Here is a 25,466-nt window from a genome sequence, read left to right as displayed (position 1 = left end):
TCAGTTTGTGAGGTGATATGCTCCTCCTGCTGTTCACACAGGACTTCAGTGTGAACTTAATGTCATTCTTGAATGCTCCTTCTCCATTTTGTCTGGTCATGGGCCAGAGGTTCTCAGTGTTAGTAGGGATGTTGCATTTAACCAAATGCTTTGAGCACACCCATGAATCTTTGCCTTTGTTCACCTTGTAATCCCTTCCCATGACAACTCAGAGTAGGTTGTTGTTTACGAAGCCTGCTGTAGGGTATTTTTTAATGCCACCATTGAGTGTAACTAGAGCCTCAATATCCAGGAGAGGACACTGAAATTAGTTCATTTTTCATTCCAGTAAATTAGAAGGATTTTGAAGGTCTAGATGGAGCGGATGTGGAGAGAATGTTTCCAATATTGGGAAAGTCTAGGATCAGAGGGCACAGTCTCAGAATAGAAGGGAGTCCTTTCAGAACAGAATGAGGAGGAATTTCTTTAGCCAGAGCATGGTGAATCTGTGGATTTCATTGCCACAGATGGCTGTGAAGGCTAAGTCATTGGGTGTATTTGAAGTAGAGCTTGGTAGGTTCTTTACAAGAGCTTCAAAGGTTACAGGGAGAGGGCAGAAGAACGGCGTTGAGAGGGAAAACAGATCAGTCACAATTGATTACTGGAGCAGACTCAATGGGTAATGTTCTCCATAGCAATGGTAGAATCTTCCCAGTGCTTTGAGTGTCTTCTGTAGGTATTCCACATCTCAGAAGTTTATAGAAAATCAGGGGTCATTGCTGTCCATTAGACAATGAGTTTCATGCCTCAATACTGAGGATTTCAACTTCAAATATCCTTTTCCTCAAATATCCAAAGACTGTGCTGGTGCAGTAAAGGGCACTGGTAAATTCTTCACTGATTTCTACTTTCTCAAAAATTGGGAAGCATTTCAGGATCTCGGTAATTCCTAAAATGATCTGTTTATTATTATTATCTTTGTCCATCGGTGAAACTTAAAGTTTATCGGGGCAAAATCCGGAACAGTACAGTGATGTTTCCCAAAGACTGACCTGACAAAAAGGGTTGCCTCTCCCTGCTCTCTCAAGTCTCACTTCATCTTGTCACCTCCTAACTGGCAGTCTTTCAAGTGGTTCAGTTTTCCTCTTCCCCACCACAGGAAGCTGTTCTATTTCCTCATGGCCACTGCAAGGGTCTGGAGCTGCTCCTGACAGTACTTCTCATAGGTGGTTGCAAGAAAGATCATGCACAACTCCAGGCATTCATTTACAGTGTAATAGCGTATTTTTTCCGAATTCCTGCTATTGCTGTAGTGAATAGAGCAGCCAACGTCCATATCACAAAATTGGACAGACAGTATTGAGTTATTGCACAAGTAGTCTGTTTTGTGCCAAATATATATTGAATTGCAAGATTCATGTATGTAAATTAAGATTAATACTACTTCCCCTTTTTAATTCTGTTTTTATTTTTTAAGATGTAGATGCAGAAAGTGACATCAAAAAGAATTTCAGCCTGGTACCATACAGCCTGGTTCATCCATATCACACCCAGCGGAAGCGCCCCGTGTTGTTCTCACCCACTCCACTGGCCAAAATGCTTGTGCATAGGTTACTTAATTCCGGAGAAGCCATGGAATTTGACATCTGCAAACCAGGTAAAGCAAGTTACCTCTTGGTCACAAAGATTTCAGGCAAACAGGGTGGTGAAATTTGCTCATTCGATCATATTATTAAGAGTTTTCTTTATAGATAGGCCATTTCTACTTGACTAGTTCCAAACTGTAAACAAAAATAAAGAGAAAAAAATTCCTCTGGCAGAAGATCAATTAAAGAGAAGAGTGTCAATCTAATTAGCGAAAGAATCTGAGACGAGGTAAAAACAATATAGTCTTGCACACACTCACACAATGCTGAAGGAACTCAGCAGGTCACTCAACACCTGTCATGAGGAATAGACTGCTGATGAAGGCTCTCGACACAAAGCATCAAGTGTGTTACCATGGGTCCCTGCATCTGCAGAATCTCTTGTGTGGAAGAAAATAGTGTGTTGTGGACTCTAGCTCTAGATCGAGAGGATAGCAACATCAGATTTTTCAAAAGAAATTGGATATGTACTTGAAATGGAACATTTTGCAATACCAGGAGGTGAAGAAATTCCATATTCTTAACATACTTCCTCAAACCCCAACAGAAATCCATTTAGAACCAAGCAAGGTTTCAACCAGTCTAGATGTAGCTGTGATTTGTGTTACTCATTCAATGAGAACAATGTAAAATGTAAGAGGAATGCTTTCCCTAGAGGAAGAATGAAATAGAGTAGGAACTGTTTAATAGAGTTTTGGAGAAGTGTGGTCCTGTAAGAAGTGGTCAATCCATTGGTTTCATTGACTGTAGAATAGTCCATACTGTGTTCAGTTCTGGTCACCTCACTACAGGAATGATGTGGATATTTTAGAAAGGGTGCAGAGGAGATTTACAAGGATGGTGCCTGGATTGGAAAGCATGCCTTATGAGAATAGGTTGAGTGAACTTGGCCTTTTCTCCTTGGAGTGATGGAGGATAAGAGGTGCCCTATTAGAGGTGAAAAGATGATGAGAGGCATTCATTGATCGTGTGGATAGCCAGAGGCTTTTGCCCAGCGCTGAAATGGCTGACATGAAGGGGCATAGTTTTAAGGTGTTTGGAAGTAGGTACGAGGGTTGTCAGAGGCAAGTTTTTCCACACAGAGTGGTAGGTGTGTAGAATGCGCTGCCAGCAATGGTGGTAGAGGCGGATACAATAAGATCTTTCAAGAGACTCTTCGATAGGTACATGGAGCTTAGAAAAATATAGGGCTATGCAGAGAATACGTACACAATGCTGGAAGAACTCAGCAGATCAGGCAGCATCTGTGAGAAAAGAGCAGCCAACGTTTCAGGCCGAGACCCTTCATCGGGACCCTTCATTTCCATGCAGTAAGGAAATTCTGGGCAGCTTCTAGAGTGGGTTACATTGTGGGCCGAAGGGCCTGTAATGTGCTGTAGGTTTCTATGTAGATAGATAGATAGATAGATACTTTATTCATCCCCATGGGGAAATTCAACTTTTTTTCCAATGTCCCATACACTTGTATGATATATATATGATATATTGTATATGATAGTGTATCATTCTTTCTTATAAAAACTCAGATTTTCACTGTGATTAAATGAGAAACATATTCACGATTATAATTTACTTATTTACCCATCCGTGGAAATGATATGAACTTATCTTGACCTACAATGATGAGAGATGCATGTTTTTGGCCCTCTTTGCTCAAACAAAGTACAATTTGCATGATGTTTAGTTGTAGCATACTTGTTGAGTTACTCTGGGGTTTGTACCCTGAGGCTACTCAGTGTGACAGAGGCAGGAATATCTACGCTCTCCATGTTCTTTGCCTGCAGGCTCATATTTTTCCATGCCTGAAGACAGAAGCCAATCCATTTAGATGGTTTATTGCCTGGAGGCTGTTTAGCAGACCTAGAGGCATCAGTCTCTCAGTTCTCTCAGGGGCACTCATTGTAGCTGAATTGAAAGAATGCGACACGCTGATTTTTTTTTTCAAAAAATAAACTTCAGCCTTCTATTTCCATGTATATATTATTCATTATCACCATACTGCCTTTCAGGGGGTCACACATGGGTATGAGGTTGCAAGAACATGGTCCTTTGATCATCTTGTTGAGATTTAGCTTTTGCATTGTTTAATTGATTTTTTTTTCCCTAGAGTGCTCCTTCCCTTCAAATACACCTTCATGTACAAATCACAGCTCCGGCTTTCAGAAGGATAATGAATGGAACAGAATGTGGGTTCAGATGTGAATCAAGAGTTCCATCTTCTTGCCCTATCACTGCTGAAGTGATGTGTCTACCTGGTCTTACAAAAGCAAAATAAAGATGCAAGTTGCTGGAAACCTGAAACTAAAGAAAGCAGAAATGTTGCAAAATATCCAGTGAGTTAGACCGTATCCATGAGAAGAGGAGCAGGGTTTCTGTTTGATCAGAAGCAAGAGATTTAACAATGCATAGGTGCAGGCAGATGATAAAGATGAGGTGGGGCAAGGTGAGCGGGAAAGGGGAACAATTGTAGGTCGCTGAAAGGGTGGAGTAGATTTAAAGGCTAACTTTATTTGTCACATGTACAACGAAAGACATCATTGGTATCAAGTCAAATCAGTAAGAATTGTTCTGAGCAGCCCATACGTGCCACCGTGCTTTCAGTGCCAACATAGCATGCTCACAATTTGCTAACCGTAACCATACGTCTTTGGAACGTAGAAGGAAACCCACACCATTATGGGGAGAATGTACAACTCCTTACAGACAGCAACAGGAAATGAACACCAATCTTACAGCGGGTGCAGTAATCGCATTACGCTAACTGCTACACTACCATACCACCCCGAGGGTAACATCAGAATCAGTTGTTGTTCGTCCTTCGGAGTAGAAGACGACCACGACTTCTGTCAGGTGGAGGGTTTGTGACTGTGGTGTCTGGTGAGGCCAATCCGGGCCCTGAAAGCTCGCCTACATGTGGGACACACGAGGGTAGGTGCTGCAGTGGAAGTGGAGGTGGCTCGAGCCTTGCGCACAGCGCGTTTCCTCTGAGCCTCTGCGGTGCGTCTGATTTCTGCTGCATACGCTCCTTTAGTGGTCCTGCTCCACCAGGTTGGGCGGTCCAGAACAAGTGATTCCCAGCTACTGGGATTGATGTTGAGGTCTTTGAGGGACACTTTGAGGCAGTCTTTGAAATGTTTCTTCTGCCCTCCAACTGAGCGCTTGCCCTGGCTCAGCTCTCCATACAGCAGCTGTTTTGGTAGTCAACTGTCAGACATCCTGACGACATGGCCAGCCCATCTGGCTTGGGCTTTCTGTAGGAGGGTGTAGATGCTGTGGGTGCTAGCCCGCTCCAGGACCTCCGTGTCTGGAACTTTGTCCTGCCATCGTACGTGGAGAAGTCTGCGGAGGCAGCTCAAGTGGAAGTGGTTGAGCTGTTTAGCGTGTCTGCTGTAGACAGTCCAGGTCTCGCTGGCATAGAGGAGGGTGGTGAGAACCACTGCTCGGTAGACCTTCAGCTTGGTGGTAAAGCTGAGTCCTCTTCGCTCCCATACATTCTCACGGAGTCTCCCAAAGGCGGCACTGGCTTTGGCAATTCTGTTACTGATCTCTGCATCAATGTTCACCACTCGTGACAGAGTACTGCCCAGATAAGTAAAGCTGTTGACTGCCAGTAGCTTCTGCCCCTTTACTGTGATGTGTGGTTCCTGGTAGGGCTTTCCAGGTGCGGGCTGGTACATAACTTCGGTCTTTTTGGTGCTGATTGTAAGTCCGAAGTTGTCACAGGCTCGTGAGAGGCAGTCCGTTTCTCGCTGCATCTTCTGCTCTGTGCTGGCGTTGAGGGCGCAATCATCAGCGAATAAGAGGTTTCTGACGACGGTCTCCTTTACCTTTGTAACAGCCTGTAGACGCCGGAGGTTGAATAGCCCACCGCCAGTCCTGTATCTGACGTGTATACCATCCTGACAATCGTGGAAGACATCAATCAGCATAGCAGAGAAGACCATGCTAAAGAGTGTAGGGGCGAGAACGTATCCTTGCTTCACACCATTCGTCACTGGGAAGGCTTCTGACTCATCACCATCATCCAAAACTTTCACGATCTTGCCATCGTGGAACTGCTGAACAATCGTGATGAACCTGCTAGGGCAGCCAAGCTTCTCCATCTTGGAGAAGTTTGGAAATGAACACCAATCTTACAGCGGGTGCAGTAATCACATTATGCGAACTGCTACACTACCATAGCACCTCGAGGGTAACATCAGAATCAGTACCAGCTCTGGGAAAGCAGGTTTGGTGATTATGATCTCAACCAGAATTCTGAAAGAAACATAGTTGTCCCCTTAGTTCCTTTGAAAGAGATCAAGAGTGCTAAGTGAAGAGCAGTGGAAATACATTTTTATCATGAATTTGTGTTGGATCATACAAGTCCCAATAAAGTGCATGGCCATTATGGAAATTTTAACTGTATATACACTGTGTACTTTGGAGTCGAGTGACAGGACTCAACAATGGCTTTGCTGCATTTTGTCCTTTGTTGGTGGAAGGAGTTTTGTTGATCTTTTTGACAAAGCAACAAAATGGACTGAGATCTTCTGGACTAACTGATAAAAATCGAGTATTTCACTCAGAGTTGCAGCTTGCACATTCGTGACAGATTCTGGGGTGGGCTCTGACCACGTAACATAGGCTGGAAATGTCACGGCCTGATGGTATTCCAAAATTTGCACTAAAACAAAACTTGCGACCTTTTTTGATATCACAGTCAAAAAAACTCTAGATTAAAATATAAACCGGCTTGAATAAAGTTTCCATGATTTTGGAAGCAATTAGGTTCAGATCTGTCAACAAGAAAAGTGGTATATCAGCTCTCTGTAAGTACAACAGATACATGACTGCAACTTTTCAGAACTGGATTAAGATACAAAACACATAGGGATAGAAAGCCATTCACTATCATATATCCTAAATCTAAAACTGTGCTCCTCTATATTGAATGAAATCTATTCTGAAAACCAGCATTCAAAGCACTTACACAAACATATTGTGCATTTAGCATGTGACAGAAGACTAATTTCTATCCTGTTACAGCAAAAAGCTAGATAAACAATTACAAATTCGTGGAAATAATCCTTTGATCATCAGTTGAATAGGCCCTTTTCACAAGTAAAGAGAGAGTTAAGGAATGACCAGACTGGAGACTTTCTAAGCTGGGGACATGAGAGAGTGCAGATGCTGAACTTTCTATACTGATACAAAGGTTCACTTTGTATGGTAGATATTGAGGGGATCTCTCTTGTAGAAAAGCCTAAAATATGATGCCAATATGATTTAACATAACAAGGAAATTTATTTACATGGATGATCTCGAATGCAGCATAAAGAATAATTGTCTTGAATTTAGCACTTTAAAGCGAAACAAATAAAATCTTTAGAAAGGAATAGAAGTGTCGCTGATGAGGAAATACGTGTGTGGAGCATAAAGCTTGAATTGTTGACCTGAATAATGGCCTGTACTGAATTGTAGTTTTATGTGATAGGTGAAATTTGAGTCAATACAGTATATACATTGATTTACAAGAAAATGATCCTTCCTAATACCTTTCATGAGTCATGTAGCGTAGCAGTTAGCGCGATGCACCTTGGCGTGTTCAGGAGTCTCTGTAGATCCTCTGTGAGATGCATGGGTTTTATCCGGGTGCTCTGGTTTCCTCCCACAGTCCAAAGACCTGCTGGGTGGGTTAATTGGTTATTGTAAATTGCCCTATGGTTAGGTTAAGGATAATCAGGGTTGGGGGATTGCTGGGGTGGTGTAGCTCGAAGGCTGGAAGGGGCCTACTCTGCAGTGTATCGCTAAATGAAATGAATATATAACGTACTTTGCTGAATCCTATAGAAGAATAATGCACTCGCCAAGATTTACTCCTTGAATCTTTATTATTAAAGTAAATGCTGGTGAATCGAATCATCCAATGTTTGCATTTCCAATCACTGTTATTGCTCTCTGCTGGGAACTGTATATTTATGGCTATAAGATTGGATTCTAATGTTTCTGCACGGTTGAGTGGCCTGATGACACTGAGGTTCAACACACGGCCAAGACACTAATATTTAACAAAGTCTTTAATATTAACTAGAGAGAACAAAGGAGAAAATGTAGGGGAGGATAGAATATCAAAAATGTTATATTTAACCATTTTATTAACATCAGTATTTGCCCTTCAGATATTTTAAACAAAGAAGAATATTTACAGAAACAGAAATCTGAGCCAATCATTTTCTCCCGAGAAAAACATTTAAATGCCTTTGAATGCATCTTGCCTGCCAACATCAAAGCAGTAACTACCAAGGTAAAGGAAAGTTTTCTGTCTTTTAGTTTTGTTTATTACATAATGTGGGTTACAAAGCACTTGTTTTACTTCGGTTGCACCATGTCCAAGCATGTTTCCAAGATAAATAACTGGAATAAGAGATCCTCTCGGAGCAACACTCCACTGTACGAATGGGTGATAGAGCAGTGGGAAATAACGATTCAGTAGACATTGTAGTGAAATCAGCAGGGGTTAAACTGCGGAACAACCAAGTTATTATTATTCATTATGTTCTGGTGCTAATTTCACTCCCCTGGTGTTTAAAATAACTATCAAATGAAACTCATTAGGAGGGGATGAAGTTGTATCTTGCTTCACAAATTCCCTCTAATTCAGGGAAATGCATGATTGCTCTACTAGTACGGGCACTACATGATTATTCATGCATAGAAACCCTACAGCACAATACAGGCCCTTTGGCCCATAATGCTGTGCTGAAAATGTACAGTACTTACTTCAGAAATTACCTAAGGTTACCAATAGCCCTCTATTTTTCTAAGCTCCATGTATTTATCCAGGAGTCTCTTAAAAGACCCTATTGTATTTGACTCCACCACCACTGCCGGCAGCCCATTCCACACACTTACCTGGGTTGAACTGCATCTGCCACTTCTCAGCCCAGTTTAGCATTCTATCCATGTCCCACTGTAACCTCTGACAGCCCTCCAGACTATCCACAACACCTCCAACCTTTGTGTCATCAGCAAATTTACTAACCCATCCCTCCACTTCCTCATCCAGGTTGTTTATGAAAGTCACAAAGAGAAGGGGTCCCAGAACAGATCTCTGAGGCACAGCACTGGCCACCAACCTCCATGCAGAATATGACCTTTCTACAACCACTCTTTGCCTTCTGTCAGCTAGCCAATTCTGGATCCACAAAACAAGGTCCCATTGGATCCCATGCCTCTTTACTTCCTCAATAAGCCTTGCATGGGGTACCTTATCAAATGCCTTGCTGAAATCCATATACACTACATCTACTGCTCTACCTTCATCAATGTGTTCAGTCACATCCTCAAAAAATTCAATCAGGTTCGAAAGGCATGACCTGCCTTTCACAAAGCCATGCTGACTATTCTTAATCATATTATGCCTCTCCAAATGTTCATAAATTCTGCCTCTCAGAATCTTTTCCATCAACTTATCAACTACTGAAGAAAGATTCACTGGTCTATAGTTTCCTGGGCTATCTCTACTCCCTTGCTTGAATAAGGGAACAACATCTGCAACCCTCCAATTTTTCGGAACCTCTCCTGTCCCCATTGATGATGCAAAGGCAAATTGCCATAGGCTCAGCAATCTCCTCCCTCACCTCCCACAGTAGCCTAGGGTACATCTCATCTGGTCCCCGAAACTTATCCAACTTATGCTTTCCAAAAGCTCTAGCTCATCCTCTTTCTTAATGTCTATATGCTCAAGCTTTTCAATCCACTTTAAGTCATCCATACAATCGCCAAGATCCTTTTCTGTAGTGAATACTGAGGCATTCGTGTTAGCGGGAAATCCTACCTTTGAAAGAACATAAGGTTATAAATATCACATTACTGTGGAATGAATCATTAATCCTCAGAAACTCAAAGAAGACTTTCAGTTGGGAATGCTTTCCTTGGAATATAGAGGATAAGGTGAGATTTAGTAGAGAAATTAAAAATGTTAAGGGAGTTCTGATAATGTAGATGTAGAGAAGCAAATTCTGGAGTCAATAACCATTGGACAGAAATTTAAGGTTACAGGCAAAAATGTAGGCTAAAATGTTGATTGTTTTGTAATGAAAAGTTTTATTAATTTACAGTAGAAGTATAAAATAGTTGTGGATGGCTTCAAACTATATTACCAATCAACGACAGTGTGACTGATTGTAGAGCTTGGTGCTATCGTACCAGCCCTCTTATATGTAAAAAAGCTTAAAGGGGATATACTAATGACAAACTGAGTGAGTGAACAAGATCACAGAAGTTGAAATATTACACGCATAAATCAAAATGGCACAGTATTTTATAGATGATGAACATTGAGTAATGTTGTTTAAAGAGACTTTGACATTCTTGTTGAAAGCCAATACAGGTGTGCAGCAAGTAATTAGAAAGGCAAATTGCAATTGACATTACATACAGAAGAATTTAAGAACAGGCACTAAGACATCCTACTGCAATTATGCAGTAACACTGCCAAGACAATTGTGTACAGAATATATGTATTTACCCTACCAGAAGTGCAGCAAAGTCTCTGGTTGCAGAGGTAGTGGATTGCTTTATGAGGAGAGATTAAGAAGACCCAAGCATATATTCTCCAGAGTTTAGAAAAATGAGAAAAGATCTCATTAAGACTTTAAAAATTCTTACAGTTCTCAACATGTTGGATGCAAGGATATTTCCTCTGACTGAGTCTAGAAGTAGGGCTTACGTGTTTCGGAAATGTGCAAGATGTTCAGATCTGAGGTGAAGAACTTCTTTCTGTCAAGGGTTGTGAATCTTGGGAATTCTCTGCTCCAGGGGACTGTAGATACTTAATCATTGAAAGAGAAATCGATTGATCGCAGGACAAAACAAACTGCAGGAGGTAATCAGTGGGTCAAGTAGCATCTGTGGAGGCAGAGGATTGGCCAATATTTTGGGCCACGACCCTGTATCAAATGTTGCATATCTCAATATCTTGATGAAAGGCAGAGCAGGCTCAAAAGGGCCGTGCCTAATCTTAATTCTTACGATCATTCCATACCAAGTCAAAAATTTAATGATCTTGTATTTAAATGGACCAACGTGAATAATCATCCTCTGCCTTCATCTGAGCAAATTACAAAGATACACAAATTCCTGAGTAAAGAATTTTCTCCTCATTTCAATACTTAATTGCTTATTCTTTACACTGAAACCAGGGCTTGTAATTCTGTTTCTGTTCAGTATGCTGTCAACTATATTGCCAAGATTTCTTGGAATGTTTGTTCCCTGAACTCTGAACAGCAGAGCTGATATACTCGATCTTTCCTCATAGAACAAGCTTCACATCCCAGTAAACATTCCTGTAATCTTTGTGTCACTGCTTCACATCACTTGAAAAAAAATCTGTTCTTCCCAAAAGAATTAATCTTGCCCATTTTCCCATATTATCTTGCATTATCTCGCCCATTCTACCAAATCTTCCTATATCCTTTGCTAGAGAAACAAATAGGGAATTAAGAGCATGGGGCCAGGGCTGAAAGGACAATTTTTTGTTAATTAATAAAGGAAAAGGGTATGCAGAAAAGGGTAGATTAAAATGACGGAAATAGGGAGGTGCAAGCTAATGAAAGTATGAAGACTTACATCTGAGTGAAGTACCTTTTGGGCGTGCCCTAGAACAGAAAGGATTCATCCTAGTCTCTAGGCCAAAACACACCCCTCGTGCTGTTGAATAGATCATTCACTCACCGTTCTAAGTGGGATGCTGTTGGACACACAATAATGCTGTATTTGCCTACATTATGAGATTGATTGTATATAATGTGCTTCAGTAACTACATGTTACTGGTGGATTAACAACATATTAAACTAGCACAGGGGAATCTCACAGAAGTGCAAAGAAGGCATTGGTCCGTAACAACACAAATTACTTTCATGACATCCCACTCCACCACCCTCTGCTCTAATAATATGCAGCAATAATGTTCTACTGTTCTTTTGGCAGAACTGGCTGAAAATTTGTCAGAATATTGAATGTAATAATTTTATGCTTCACATTACTTCCATTCTAATGGAGTTTAAATATGCCATCATTCAACAGAATCCTGGGTCATCAGAATGTACAGAACAAGATTTTCCTATTTACCCTTTGAGGATCAGTGACAGTGATACTGACTCCCTGGTAATGCCAGCAATCTGGGGATGTTGTTTACATTGTGCCCATGGGCTTTTGGGAGTGAGCCAGTGCAAACTTGCCCTAATCTTTAATCGATGTCTATTTATTTCAGCCAGTTCTGATCACAATGAGAAAACCGAAGCAGGCAAAGCAAATGGCCCCAAGGGTTTTATCTCATTAATCAGTTGTCAGTTTCAATCAATTAACAGCCATTATCCGCCGTAAGCCTTCATTTCCTAGCACATCAATCTGATATCTATCAAAATAGTTGCCTTTACCGTGACTCTCAATCAACAGATTTTGGGGAGTGGTGCCTGTCTTATCAGCACTGTCTTTTCATTTCTGAAATTGAGTTTTAAAACTAGCTTCATGTTCAGTTTTTGCCTCTGTGAGTTCCAGTTCTAGATTCCTCAGCCTGGTACACATCCTCTCTACATATACCCTGTAAAGCCCTTAAAGTTTAGTTTCATAGAGCTCTTTTATTGTTATTATTCTGAACTCAATCTAATGGTAGCTCCGCCAACTTGGTCTCTACTTATGAGTGACCCACCGCCCCAGGTGATTTGTAGCTGTTATCTCTCGAGCAAGCATATGTGTTATCAGGCAAGGACACCAAAGTTACACATCATATGCCCTTACTCCATATGTTGTTTCACAAGGACCCTATACAGTATAATTGTGGTTAAACACCTTTATTCTTCAAATAGCCTTTCTTATTGCTTGCTTGTGCCATTATGTTAGCTTTCAATGACTTGTGTTTAAGGATGCAGTAGGTCTTTTCAACATCAATATTTCTCGATCGCTTACCATTTAAAAATACATCTTTTCTGTTTTCTCTACCCAAGTGGATAAGTTCAAATTTTCTGCATTATAGGACATCTGCCATACTGTTGCCACTCTCTCAGCTTGTCTATATCCCTCTGGGACCCAACTATTTGTGCTCTTTATTTTCTACCTGTTAAACAACTTTCATGCATTCTAGTATATTATCCTTAATTCCACATTCTCCAACCTCATTCAACAAGCTTCCAGTGGGGATCATATCAGAAGCATTCTGAAAATCCATTTACTCTACATTCACTGATCTAAAGAAATGCTCAAGGAACTCTATCTCCAAGAGGGACCACAACCTTGTCGTAGGGTTAGGAGGCTTGCGTGCTTCAGTAGCCTGGAGAGCCATGTTGGCTGGAGTCAGGGCCTTGTGCGTTGACTCTGAGTAGGACCACCAATGCCAAATAGGTCAAAGGATGGAGGCCACCAGTCCTCCATGGTTAGAGTTCTGCTCAGGGCTAGCAACCCTGATTGGTCAAAAAAAATAGTTATGGAAACAGTTGCTGCCCTAAACGCCAGTGGTGTAACAGGCAGTAACTTGTAAAGGAGATTACCATCTATCAAGGATGTCACAACAGGAACTCCAGTTGATTCAATTAAAATGCATAACCTTCCATAAATCTGAACTGATTCTCATCAAAAAGTTTCTAACTGGCTTGAAGTTAAATCTTTGTTCTAAATTCCAGTATTTTCCCAGCTACAAGTGCCTAGTTTCCCATTTTCTCTCACTGCTTTCTCTTAAAGTTAGAGTCATGTTTGCTATCCATAGACGCCTTTCCAAGATTTACAGAATTTTGCAAGTTGAAAACTGAAACATGCATTGTCTCCATGACCACCTCTTTCAAAAGTCTGGATGTGGAGCATCATGTTCTTGGATTTATTGATTTGAAAACTTCTCTAATACGCCATTGTTTATCTTCCACATTTGCACTGGATCCTTCGTTTTCCAGTATCTCTGGAGAGTTTTCTGAAATTGGAGCAAATTCTTTGTTTCTGTCTTTCAACACAGGAACAGAGTTCTTGTTCCAATGCCATCTCCTTATTTCCCCATTATAAATTATCCTGTCTTTGTCCATAAGAAATAATGCATTAAAGTTGCAGTGAAAATTAAACTCAAATAAGTTTACCCACCAGGCAGAGTTCATTGAGAAGAAGAGACACTCAATTAAAAGAAGTGCTTCCTTTTAACGGTAATCAGACTTACAGCAATATAATGCAGGCATTTTCCAATGCTGGCTTGTAGCTCTGGTGCCTCAGATGAAATTATCTTGGGCTCATACGGAGCATAAACTTTGGCAATGGTCCAGGAACAGAAAAGCATTTCAGTGCTGTAAATTCTGTTTTATTCCATGTAATCCACGGATGGAATATTTTCCCTCTGTTCATCTCTTCTCGCTTCAGCATTCTCATATTTCCTCATTTATATGTTTAGGGAAAAGATTAGTACAGGATGCAGAGTGGCTGCCATGAAAGACAATTTTCACCCCTTGTTTTTATTTCCAGTCCCTTTAGTTCTCTCTTTTGAACAAACAAATTACACACATAGTTATTCCAATTGCTATTCTCTCTCTTTGGATAATATGGGCACAGGATACGGATAGTGCATGAATCATGGCATGTCCAACACCTGCAGTGCCCTTTATCCAGTGTTTAGATTGCATTATGGACACTGCAAGTTGGAACAGCTGTTCAATTTCCAGTTTACATATTTCAAAGATGTATATCTGTCATTGCATTCTAAATATAAAACTGGTGGAATGGTGGTGAATGACTAAAAAAATATTTTGTTGACTTTAATCAGATATGGAGCATGGATGAGAGTAATTGCATAATCATAAATCTTTTACTGTCTGACAATACTTCTGTTTAGCAGATCTACTTTAACTGGAAGGCAAATGCAGTTCTTAATGTGTTTCTGAACTCTGTACGAAGAAGTATAATAGGGATAACAATCTAGCCATATCAAAGTATCTCATTTCAAACTCCGGTCTCCTTCAATGTTCCTTGTTGTTGGCTGATCACCTTCAAGAGACTATATTAGAAATGAGGCTACTATTGGCCATTGGATAAGGATGCAGTCACTCAGCAATGGTGTCTTATCGTCCCACCTCCCAGGCCCCTGCCAAATATCCTGGTGACATCTGCTGTCTTGATTGATACATTCCATACAACCATTTGGATGGTTGTCAAACGAAGTATTTCCAATAATCTTCAGGAATTCTGAGAAGAAAATGGGCATGAAAGAATGAAATTGGAAAGTGCATGGTGCTTGAGGGACCTTTTATGTTAATCACTTCGAAGTATAATCCAATCAGTCAGTATTATCAGGCACACGCAGGCTGCTTAAAATATTGACTAAAATGTACCTCATTCCTTTCCCTCTCCCCACTTTGGATTACTTTCTGATGAAGAAAAGTTGTGGAAAGGCTGGTGTGACATTCATTTTTTATTTTCTTTCCTCCTGCACATAGAATAAACATTGTTTACTGGAAGCCGGACTGAGCTGCACAAGAGATTTAATTAAGAAAGACATCTATCCAATTATAATTGTCATTAAAGTCTGTGAGAAGAACATCAAACGATTCAGGTATTGTCTCATGCTTTTCATGCTGCTGCCTTTAATTAGTTAAAGTTGCCACCTCGAATCAATGTTCGTGAATTAAACTTGCCTGAGGATCCAAAGAAACTGAGCTTCTGTTATTAAAAAACACCAGGTTGAGATTCTCACTTTAAATTTTCAATTTCAATGGTTAGTTGAACAATTTCGGTAGTTCTGACAACAGGTTTCAGACAGGAAAGCTGAAGCTCTCTCAGTAAAACATGGTCTGTGATTCACTCAGTCACTTTATGAACATTTTCTATAGCGCTGAATCACTAGGCCTACAAGGCTTTTTTAAAGTGATACAGTGCAAAATAAGCCCTTCAGACCCATTGAGCAGCACGGCCCAGCAACTCCCAAAGCCCCCAATTTAACCCGAGTCTAATCACGGCACAATTTACAGTAACCAATTAACCTTCTAACTAGTACGTCTATGGACTTCCAGGGAGAATGTACTAACTCTTTACAGAGGACACCAAGATTGAACTCTGAACTCTGACACACCAAGCTGTAATAGAGTCGCGCAAACTGCTACACTAGTGTGGCATTTCCCTGCTGGGTATGAGACTGGTGTGGATTTACATGTTCTGATTTGGACAACTTGGCTTATGCCATCTCATATAGAGTCACAGAGTACAACAACACAGAAACTGGCCCTTTGGCCCATCTAGTCCATGCCAAACTATTACTCAGCCTGGTTCCACTGATCTGCAACCCTTTCTATCCAAATTTCTCTTAAATGTTGAAACTGACCACTTCTGCTACCAGCTCATTCTGCACTCTCACCACCCCCTGAGTGAAGAAGTTCCCCCTCATGTTCCCCTTAAACTTTTTATCCTTAACCTAAACTTTTCACCCAACCTCAGTGGAAAAAACCTGCTTGGATTTACCCTCTCTATGCCCCTGACAATTTTGTATACCTCTATCAAATTTTAAGTTAAATTTTTAGGAAGTGTTTGGATGTGGGGAAACAGTATCACAATTTTCAAGGGGTATAAAACTGTATTACTGATTAGTGGATTGTCTACAGAGGCATTGGATGAAATTTAATGCAGTGAAATGTGAATAAATAACCTTCTGAAGGATCCCCACTGAAAGAAAATATAATGAAATGGTGAAAGGATTAAAGGAGCAGGAAGTAATAATGGTTGAATTGCTGCCATTTATGAAAATAGCTGGTAATTGATTTAGGTCTACAGTAATGGAATTGCAAATGTTATAAAGTTGAACATAAAATGAGACAAAAAACAAAGGAAATGATAAACTTTTCCAATTCATTGATTAGTGTTCAGGGTTTAATAAATTATAACACTCAAGCCTTTGATTTAGGAAGTGTGGTTTGAGCGCAAATTGAGGCTGACAAATCCATGCTTCATCTGTGAAGGAAGACCTAGGAAGCTGGGTCCATTTCACCAGAACAGAGTGATCGCGGATTCAAAATGAAGAAGATTTTGATGAAAAAAATAAGAACTACTTCACTGATCTAAGGCTTGAAGGCATAAATTTATGGATGTCAGCCACAGAAATAAGGATGATATTAAGAAAGGAAATTCTCATGAGGCAAAATGTTATATAGAAAAGAATTCTCTACCAGAATAAAGATTGGAGGCAGAACCCAAAATATTAAATAGATTTTTTTTAAAGGTATTAAAGGAAAGGACAGTGTAATGAAACTGGGGGATCATTTTCAGAGCTATCATGGAATGAAGCACTATTTATGCTTGGGAGATTAAGTTTTGGCCAAGTACTCTCCAAAAAGGGAAATAATTTTGAAGAACTCTCCACCAAGGGTATGTTTTTCATTTCTGGTTAATAATTATACACCAGCATAAGGAGAAGCTTAGATCCATACAGTATTTGTATTGCTTTATTATTGTCACATGTACTAAGAAACAGTGAGAAGTTTGTCTTGCGTAGTGTTTAGACAGATCAAATCATTACATGGTGCATTAAGCTAGAATAAAGTAAAACAATAACAATGTAGAATAAAGTGCAAAAGCTACTGAAAACGTGCAGTGCAATTAAATAGTAAAATGCAAGATCATAATGAGGTAAATAGTGAGGCCGAGGGTCTATCTTGTCATACAAGAGGTCAGTTCAAGAGTCTAATAACAGTGGGATAGAACTTGTCCTTGAGCCTGGTCATACAAGCTTCCAGGCTTTTGCATCTTCTGCCTAAACACAAAGTACACTGCAGATGCTGGGGTCAAAGCAACACGTACAACAAGCCGGAGGAACTCCCCAGAGGTGGACTCCCCCCCCCCCCCCCCCCCCACCTTCTTTATAGGGCCCCTGCCCCCTCCCTCTTCAGTTCTAACAAAGGGTCTCGGCCCGAAACGTTGACTGCTCATTTCCACGGATGCTGCCCGACCTGCTGAGTTCCTCCAGCGAGTTGTACATGTTGCATCTTCTGCCTGGTGGGAGATGGGTGAAGAGAAAATTTCTGGGGTGGGTGGGGTGTTTGACGATGTTGCTTTACTGAGGCAGTGAGAAGTATAGAGAGTCCATAGGGAGGAGGCTGGTGTGGGGTATTGCGCAGAGGCAGCATAGACCAAGTGGGAGAGAGTTAGTCCTCTGAATACTATTTCTATTTGAAATGTTGACATATTTTACTGTTGATCCTAAAACAAAACATAAAGCATTCACAAATGGAATGAATATCTCTCATTGCAGGAGGCTTCCAGCAAAACCAGATAGTGGTGAGGAAGAATTATTGAAAAACTGTCGTTCAAATGAGACTGAGCTAGAGGCTCTGCCCTGTTTGTACACCACAGTGGAAACTGATTCATGGAGCAACATTAAAGAGCTCATTAAAATCATCAAGGAGAAAATCATTGAAGAGCAAAAGAAGACGGTTTGGATTGATCAGGATCAGCTCTGAAGTTACTACAAGCCTGCTACCACTAGGCCTTGACCGAGTAATAACGCACCCACCACACCTGGACCTACAAGCAGAAAATCAAAGCTTTGCGAGGTGATAGGTGGGCAGCCAGCCACAAAATAATGCTTTTTTTAAATAAGTGGTTGATTCATCTCAGTGGTCACGTAGATCAGGGACTTGTGTACGTAACAATATTAACTTACAAGTTGCCTCCTCACCTGCCTGTCACCTCCCCTGGTGCCCCTTCTCCTTCCCTTTCTCCCATGGTCCACTTTCCTTTCCTATCAGATTCTTTCTTCTCCAGCCCTTCGCCTTTTCCACCTAACACCTCCCAGCTTTTTACTTTATTCCCCCTCCTGCACCTACCTGGCTTCACCTATCACATTCTATGTTTTCCTCCTCCTCCTCCTCCCCTTATCTTCCTATTCTGGAATCTTTCCCCTTACTTTCCAGTCCTGATGAAGGGTCTGGGCCCAAAATGTCGACTGTTTACTCATTTCCATAGATGCTGCCTGACCTGCTGAGTTCCTCCAGCATTTTGTGTAGGTTGCTCCGGGTTTTCAGCATCTGCAGAATCTCTTGTGTTTATGAAAATTAATATGTTGTCACAGTGGATTCTCTCATTTTGTTCTTTCTGACCCATCTGTGGTGTTCACTTAATTAATCACATCATTCTATATCAACATCCGTCATCAGCTGAAGGGGAGTAGCCTTGCTAGATTCTTCCCTTGGTCCATTCATAGTCAAGTATCTCTACAACTGGCTTGTCTTGCCATCCCTCTATATCCATCTCATTCAACCCCCATCTACTTTTAATTCTAGAATCACGGGATTATTTCTGCCTTCTTACATTTCCTTGGTTGCCTTTGGACATCTGCTTCCATGTATGGTGAGGACACCAATGTCTTCTTTTCAAGTAGCTCTTTTGACCCATTCCCTGCCTTTGTATGGTCTGTCTACTTGTCCAACGTCCATCCATTGTTTAATAAAATTTGGAAAAGATCTAAGCCTTCATTTTCAATACCCACTGTATGCTCTAATTTCTTATCTTCAATACTTTCTAACTCTACAACTACTGTCTCAGATCAACGTCAATTTTTGTAAGATTAGAAACCCTTAAGAATTGAAGCTGAGTTTCTAACTCCAGATCTTTTAAAACTCAATCACTGCTATTTTCTACATTTCATTCTCAAAAACCTACCTCTACAACCAAGCATTCAGTTATTTCTTCTAATACCTTCATTGATTTAGACACAATTTTTATTTGATTGCACTCCTGTGAAGTGCCTTTAGATGCCCCAACATATTAAAGACACTGTATTGATACTGACAAAATTGGTATTAAAATACAATGTAGAAACATAGAACACTGAAATTGCTTAGCAGATCAGGCGGTATCTATAGATTAAATGAATCAGCCACTGGATTGGGGTGGTGCTCTCTAAATTGCATTAGAGGGCTCTAGATTTGAATCCCACTCCAGAAATTTGAGTACAAAAATGTAGGCTGATGCTTTAGTGCAGCATTGGGGAAGTGAATGGGAAAAAGTCCAATAGTACTATTGTGAAGATGATCATGGAAGAAACCCCCAATGTTGTGACCATTGTTTACTCTTCAATCAACATTTCTCACAATAGATTGATAATGCTCTCGCTTGCTGTTCATGGGCTCTAGATTTATTGAGCTCTTTATATTCCAAATGCAACTTCACATCAAAAGTAGTTCATTGACTATAAATGACTTTGGAATATTCTGAAGGGGACATGAAGGGTGCTATATGAACACGTCATTCATTTTCTCAGAGCTCATCAATCTTCTCTACAGATGCTGCTTAAATATGAATGCATGATGTTATGAAAATATATATGAATGCATGTTTTGTTCAACCCAACAGAAATATACTGTATATCAGAAAGTCCTCTTCCAGCCAAATAAAGACTGATGTGATGGGATGCTAAAATAAAGCATAATAATATACATTGTTTTTTTAATGTATCTTGCAAATAAGTAAGTGTTCTTTTGTACTTTAAACCTGTGTACTTGTAACTTATGTGTGTTAATTAAGTGCTGGTTAATAATTCCCAAGTATTGTAGTTACTAATTTGTTTGTGGATGGATATTAACTTCCTATGAATTTTTCTGAAATGATATGTACTCAAAGCATTGTTTTATGTGTTTGGTATGAGTGGTTCTAAGATTATGAACTGAAGAATGTATAAAATGTGCAGCTTGGGGTGTACTATGTAAGTAATGCAATACGACAAACGACCTGAGAGTGTGTATAATTATTGCCTGTTCCTTGGTAAATCTTAATGTTGCGACAGCATCAAAATGAATGTAGTTTCAGCAATTGTCAAAACCATCTATTGTCACCATTTTCAGTGAGCGCCATTCTCCATTCTGTGAATATGGGTCATATTCTGTCTCAGAAGAAACCATAAAGGGCTTTTCATAACACAAGGGTGCTATTTTAGCAACAACCACCATTTGCTCTCATTTGGCTGGTGTCATTAGATTTGATTCTTTTGCCCTTTTTAAAACAGAAATACTAAATGAGACAACGCATTAAAATTCCATACATGTTCCATTTATTGCCGTAAATCTGTTTTATGCTCGTAGCAGTGCTCTTACACGAAAATGTGAAAACATGATTAATTTGGAGACAACTCACCTCATCATAAGAATATGATTGCTGAAAATTCTCTGGTTTTCCATCATGCCCAGAATACTTTGTGTAACACAATGTGAAACTTTCCCTTCAATATGAATGTAAGCAAGAGCACGCATTCCAATTAATTTCTGTAGCATTATTTGTCACGTGTATGTCAACAAATGAATGTGTTAACAGTGTGAAAATACGCAGAAGGAATTTTCAGAAAATACTCTGTAATGTTAAACAATTTGAGTGTTTGTGGATTTCGTTCATAAGATTTCAGAATCCACTGTGCAAGTCTATTCTAACTGAAGGTTGCTTTTGTGAGTAGCTAAATAATAAGCAAAAATGTAAATCTGAATTTGTGTGATGTGCAATCCTACTACCATTTACAACTCTCAAAGATTTCTGTGCACCTCCAACTTTAGCCTCTTGCAAATCCTAACTTCATTGATCCACCTTTGGCAAATTTCCTTTTAGTTTCCCACATCCTAAGATCTAGAAGTTCTTTCCCAAACCTTTCAATCTAACAACTTCTCTTTACTTTTAAGAAGCTCCTTAAAAACTACCTCTCTGACTGTGTAGTGAACTTCCCTGATGTGATCATTCATAACTCAGTATCAAATTGTGTTTTGATAATGCTTCTTGTCAAATGTCTTGGAATGATTCATTTGTGTTAAAGGCACTATATAAATGCAAGTTGCTATTGTTATATTTAGTAATATTATAATATAGTAGAAGCAATTAACAATTCATAGGCATTTTTTGGAAAAAAAAGTAAAAATTTGACAAAAAGTTTAGTTCTCAAAGGATCCAAGAAACTTACTGTTATGTTACATATCATTTTCTGAAGCCAGTTACAGTCTGAATTAATAGTGATGCTTGCTGTACTGAGATGCCTTTAATGTTAATAAAGAAAATGATAAAGGAACATATCAATTGGAGTAAATGTTATTGCAATTCTTCAAGCTTTCAGAATCTTCCATCCCGTGACCTAGCAGACAATTCTGGGTCAGTTACAAAAATACTTACCAATGTGTTTTTCTTCTGTTGTTGAACAATTCCTTTTTTTAATCAGTATTTGGGTTCGGAAGTAGAATTCTTCAAACAACTACACAACACTTCGAAAACCTAGCTCCAAGTATTTTGCATTCCTTTGGCGAATCAAAAACAATTTATTCAGAGCTCTCCCAAATTCAGTTTACTTATTGATTTTTCCATTCGCTGAAATAAAGAGAATGGCAGCGCTCATTGCAGCAATATTAGCTGTTTATTTTATCATTAGCACTTCTGATGATTCATTAGTCATTAATTAACAAGTACACAAGTAAAAGAAGCACGAGTAGGCCTCATGCCTCCTCAAACATATTCTGTCATTCCATAATAGGCAATCTGACCTAGACATTAGCTCCACTCTCTTGGTCCCTCTCCATTTCTGTTGTTTCTCCCATATCTCAGTGTTACATATATTTAATTACCGCCTCCACACCTCTCTGAGGTAAACTTCATAACCTCCTGAGAGAAGATGCTTTTCCCATATGTGTCTTAAATGGGCAACACTTTATTTTTGAATCATGCCCCAGAATATAATATTACAGGTAAGACTCTTGGCAATGTGGAGGATCTATGAGATCTTGGGGTCCGTGTACATAGGACACTCAAAGCTGCTGCGCAGGTTGGCAGTGTTGTTAAGAAGGCGTATGGTGTGTTGGCATTCATCAACCATGAGATTTTCAAGAGCCGTGAGGTAATGTTACAGCTATATAAGACCTTGGTCAGACCCCACTTGGAGTACTGTGTTCAGTTCTGGTCACCTCTCTTCAGGAGGGATATGGATACTATAAAGAGAGTGCAGAGGAGATTTACAAAGATGTTCCCCAGATTGGAGGGCGTACCTTATGAGAATAGGTTGAGTGAACTTGGCCTTTTCTCCTTGGAGCAATAGAGGATGAGAGGTGACCTGATAGAGGTGTATAAGATGATGAGGGGTGTTGATCATGTGGATAGCCAGACACTTTTTCCCAGGGCTGAAATGACAACCATGAGGGAGCATAGTTTTAAGATGCTTGAAATAGGTACTGAGGGGATGTCGGGGGTAAGTAATGCACTGCCGATGGAAGCGGATACAATAAAATTGTTTAAGAGCCTCTTAGATAGGTACATGGACCTTAGAAAACTAGAGGGCTCCGTGCTAGGGAAATTCTAGGCAGTTTCTCAAGTAGTTTACATGGTCAGCAAATGTTGTGGGCCAAAGAGCCTGCAATGTGCTGTAGACTTCTACGTTCTATGTTCTAGATTCTTCCATGAGGTATAGCATCCTCTCCGCGTCTATCCTGTCAGGTCTCCTTTTAAGAAGATTATCTCTGATTTGATAAACTCCGATGAGACATAACCTGCTGAATCACTCCCCAAAGAAAACACCTTAAAATCACAGGAATCAACCCAATGAACCTCGAAACTGCGTCTAATGTAAATTTATCTCTCCTTCATTAAAGAGATAAATAATCTGCACACTGTATTGCAGATAGTCTCACAAATATAACAAGACTTTCTGCTTTTCTATGTACGGTAGTTCTCTTTGCAATAAAGGGCAAAAATTCTAATGGCTTGCTACGTGCATATTAACTCTGCATTTCATATAGTTCATGCACATGCACGATAACTATTCCTTCCCCTTAATTCACCCTGCTATCTATCTCCTCAAAGAGCTTTAAAAATTTTTGCAAACAAAAGTAACTTTATTATCAAAGTATATTTGTCACCATATACAGCCCTGAGATTCATTTTCTTGTGGGCATATGCAATAAATCCAAGAAACAATAGAATCAGTGACAGACTGCACCTGATAAGATGCACAAACAACTAATGTGCAAAAGACAGCAAATTGCAAATGCAAAAGAAATAATAAATAAGTAATAAATATCAAAACACAAGATGAGGAGTTCTTGAAAGTGAGTTCATAGGTCGTGGGAACAGTTCAGTCATGGAGCGAGTGAAGTTATCCCCACTGGTTTAAGAGCCAGATGGCTGAGGAGTAATAACTGTTCCTGCACCTGGTGGTGTGGGTCCTGAGACTCCTGTTCCTTCTCCCTGATGGAAGCAGCAAGAAGAGAGCATAGCCTGCATGGTGGGGTCCTTGTTGAGGGATGTTGCTTTCTTTATGCTGAGCCTCATAGACATAAGTATGCTGACGTGCTGTTGGTGATTGTGGACGAGAGGTTGTTGGCAATTTGAATTGACTGAGGGGAGGAAGTCAAGGATCCAGTTCCACAAGGAGGTATTGAGGTGAAGATCTTGAAGCTGATTGATTAGTTTTGAGTGGGTGATGGTATTGAATGCCAAGTTGTAGTCAAGAAAGAGCATCCTGAAATATGCATCTTTGCTGTCCAGACATGGCATCTGATGTGGACATTGGTCAGAAAGACTGCAGGAATGGAGGTGACCATTTTGTGAGACTGTCCAAGCGTTTGCGGTTTTTTAAAGTGTTTGATGATCTGATTCCTGCTCTGGAATAATTTAATCAAAGCAATTGAATGTGGACACAGGGAGTTTCAGCTGATGACTTGCTAAGCCTGAGACCATTCTCAGACAAGTAGCTATTTAGTATGTAAAGTGGCAGGCTTGCAGGAGAAGCAATCTGTAATCTCATTAGACTCGGTGTCTGGGTCATCTGATTTGACTGGTTTGAACTAGGAAGAGTTGAAGAGAACAAAAGCATGAGCCTGAGGACAGAAACCATAAAACAATGCTGGTTGTAGTCCTGGAACAGAGCCAATAAGGTTATCCAGGTAGGTCAGTTGACTTTGAGCCAACAGGATGAGAATGTATCATCTGAATTTACGAGGAACATGAGAAGAGTTCAAATAAGAGTTCATTATAAGAGCTTCCATCATGGAGACCAGCCATCATGAATGTGGAGGACATATGGATATCAGAGCAGGACTGCAAGGAACGCATGGTCAGCATTCACTCCTTTTACTGGTTTTGACTGTTCATGGAGGGTCAGGAAATGTCAGTAGGTGTGCACACAGGTGTTTGGTTGTGTAAATTCACGAGCTCTTCCGTTGAGACAATAAAGGTACTTGTTGGCCAATACAGACTCTCTCTATGTCTCTCAAATCAGTAGGAAGAGGAAGGGCCTTGTAATAGAATTGGCATCCCTGGGTGAATCTTGTTTGTGTTCCTTTATTTGGTGTTCATGCAACTGATTTTAGACAGAGCTGGATTCTACACTGGCCATGTGAACTCTGGGTGAAGGAAGTGGAAATCTATGCACCGTTATTCCAGACACAGGACACAGTCACAAGGCTGAAAGCTCAGATCAAGTACCCTGAGGGGATAATATTCAGTTTTTAGGTCCAGTTACTGTGCAGCCCTTGGGTGATGACGGCCAGGTTAGTTCTGTGGGATCACACTCGTGTGAACGTGAGTGGGGTAGTGATATCTGTTGGAGAGGTTATTGGCAAGCTTTTTCCAAAGGATACTTCGATCATTATCTGTTCACGGAACATTGTATTGGGGGAGGGGGGGGAGGAGTGTTCACAATGCAGGTAAGTATCATGAGAATATTTGGATATCCTTAGGTAACCCACCAACACATATTGCTATGAATGGTAAAGGGAATGGGATAGATTTATCAAGATGTCATCAAAAGGAAGGCTACTGGTCTTGTCTGGAAGAAATGACAAAGCAGGAACTTGCATATTGTGGTTTCAGTACTAATGACAATTGT

General features: G+C 40.2%; 1 protein-coding gene across 1 annotated transcript in view; it reads left to right on the top strand.

Moving 5' to 3' along the window:
* The window catches only part of card11 (caspase recruitment domain family, member 11), a 302,244-nt gene extending 280,579 nt beyond the window's left edge, over window positions 1-21,665 (top strand). The window contains exons 21-24 of the mRNA XM_073060648.1: window positions 1,457-1,636; window positions 7,788-7,912; window positions 15,073-15,188; window positions 17,874-21,665. Coding sequence (XP_072916749.1) covers window positions 1,457-1,636; window positions 7,788-7,912; window positions 15,073-15,188; window positions 17,874-18,081 — 629 coding nt within the window. The 3' untranslated portion in view covers window positions 18,082-21,665. The remainder of the gene's footprint in view (window positions 1-1,456; window positions 1,637-7,787; window positions 7,913-15,072; window positions 15,189-17,873) is intronic.
* Window positions 21,666-25,466: the final 3,801 nt, after the last annotated feature.

This window comes from Hemitrygon akajei, chromosome 11 (genome assembly GCF_048418815.1).
Source record: "Hemitrygon akajei chromosome 11, sHemAka1.3, whole genome shotgun sequence".
NCBI classification, from domain to species: Eukaryota; Metazoa; Chordata; class Chondrichthyes; order Myliobatiformes; family Dasyatidae; genus Hemitrygon; species Hemitrygon akajei.
The sequence above is the reverse complement of the archived record's forward strand: the minus strand, read 5'-3'. Positions and strand labels throughout refer to the sequence as shown.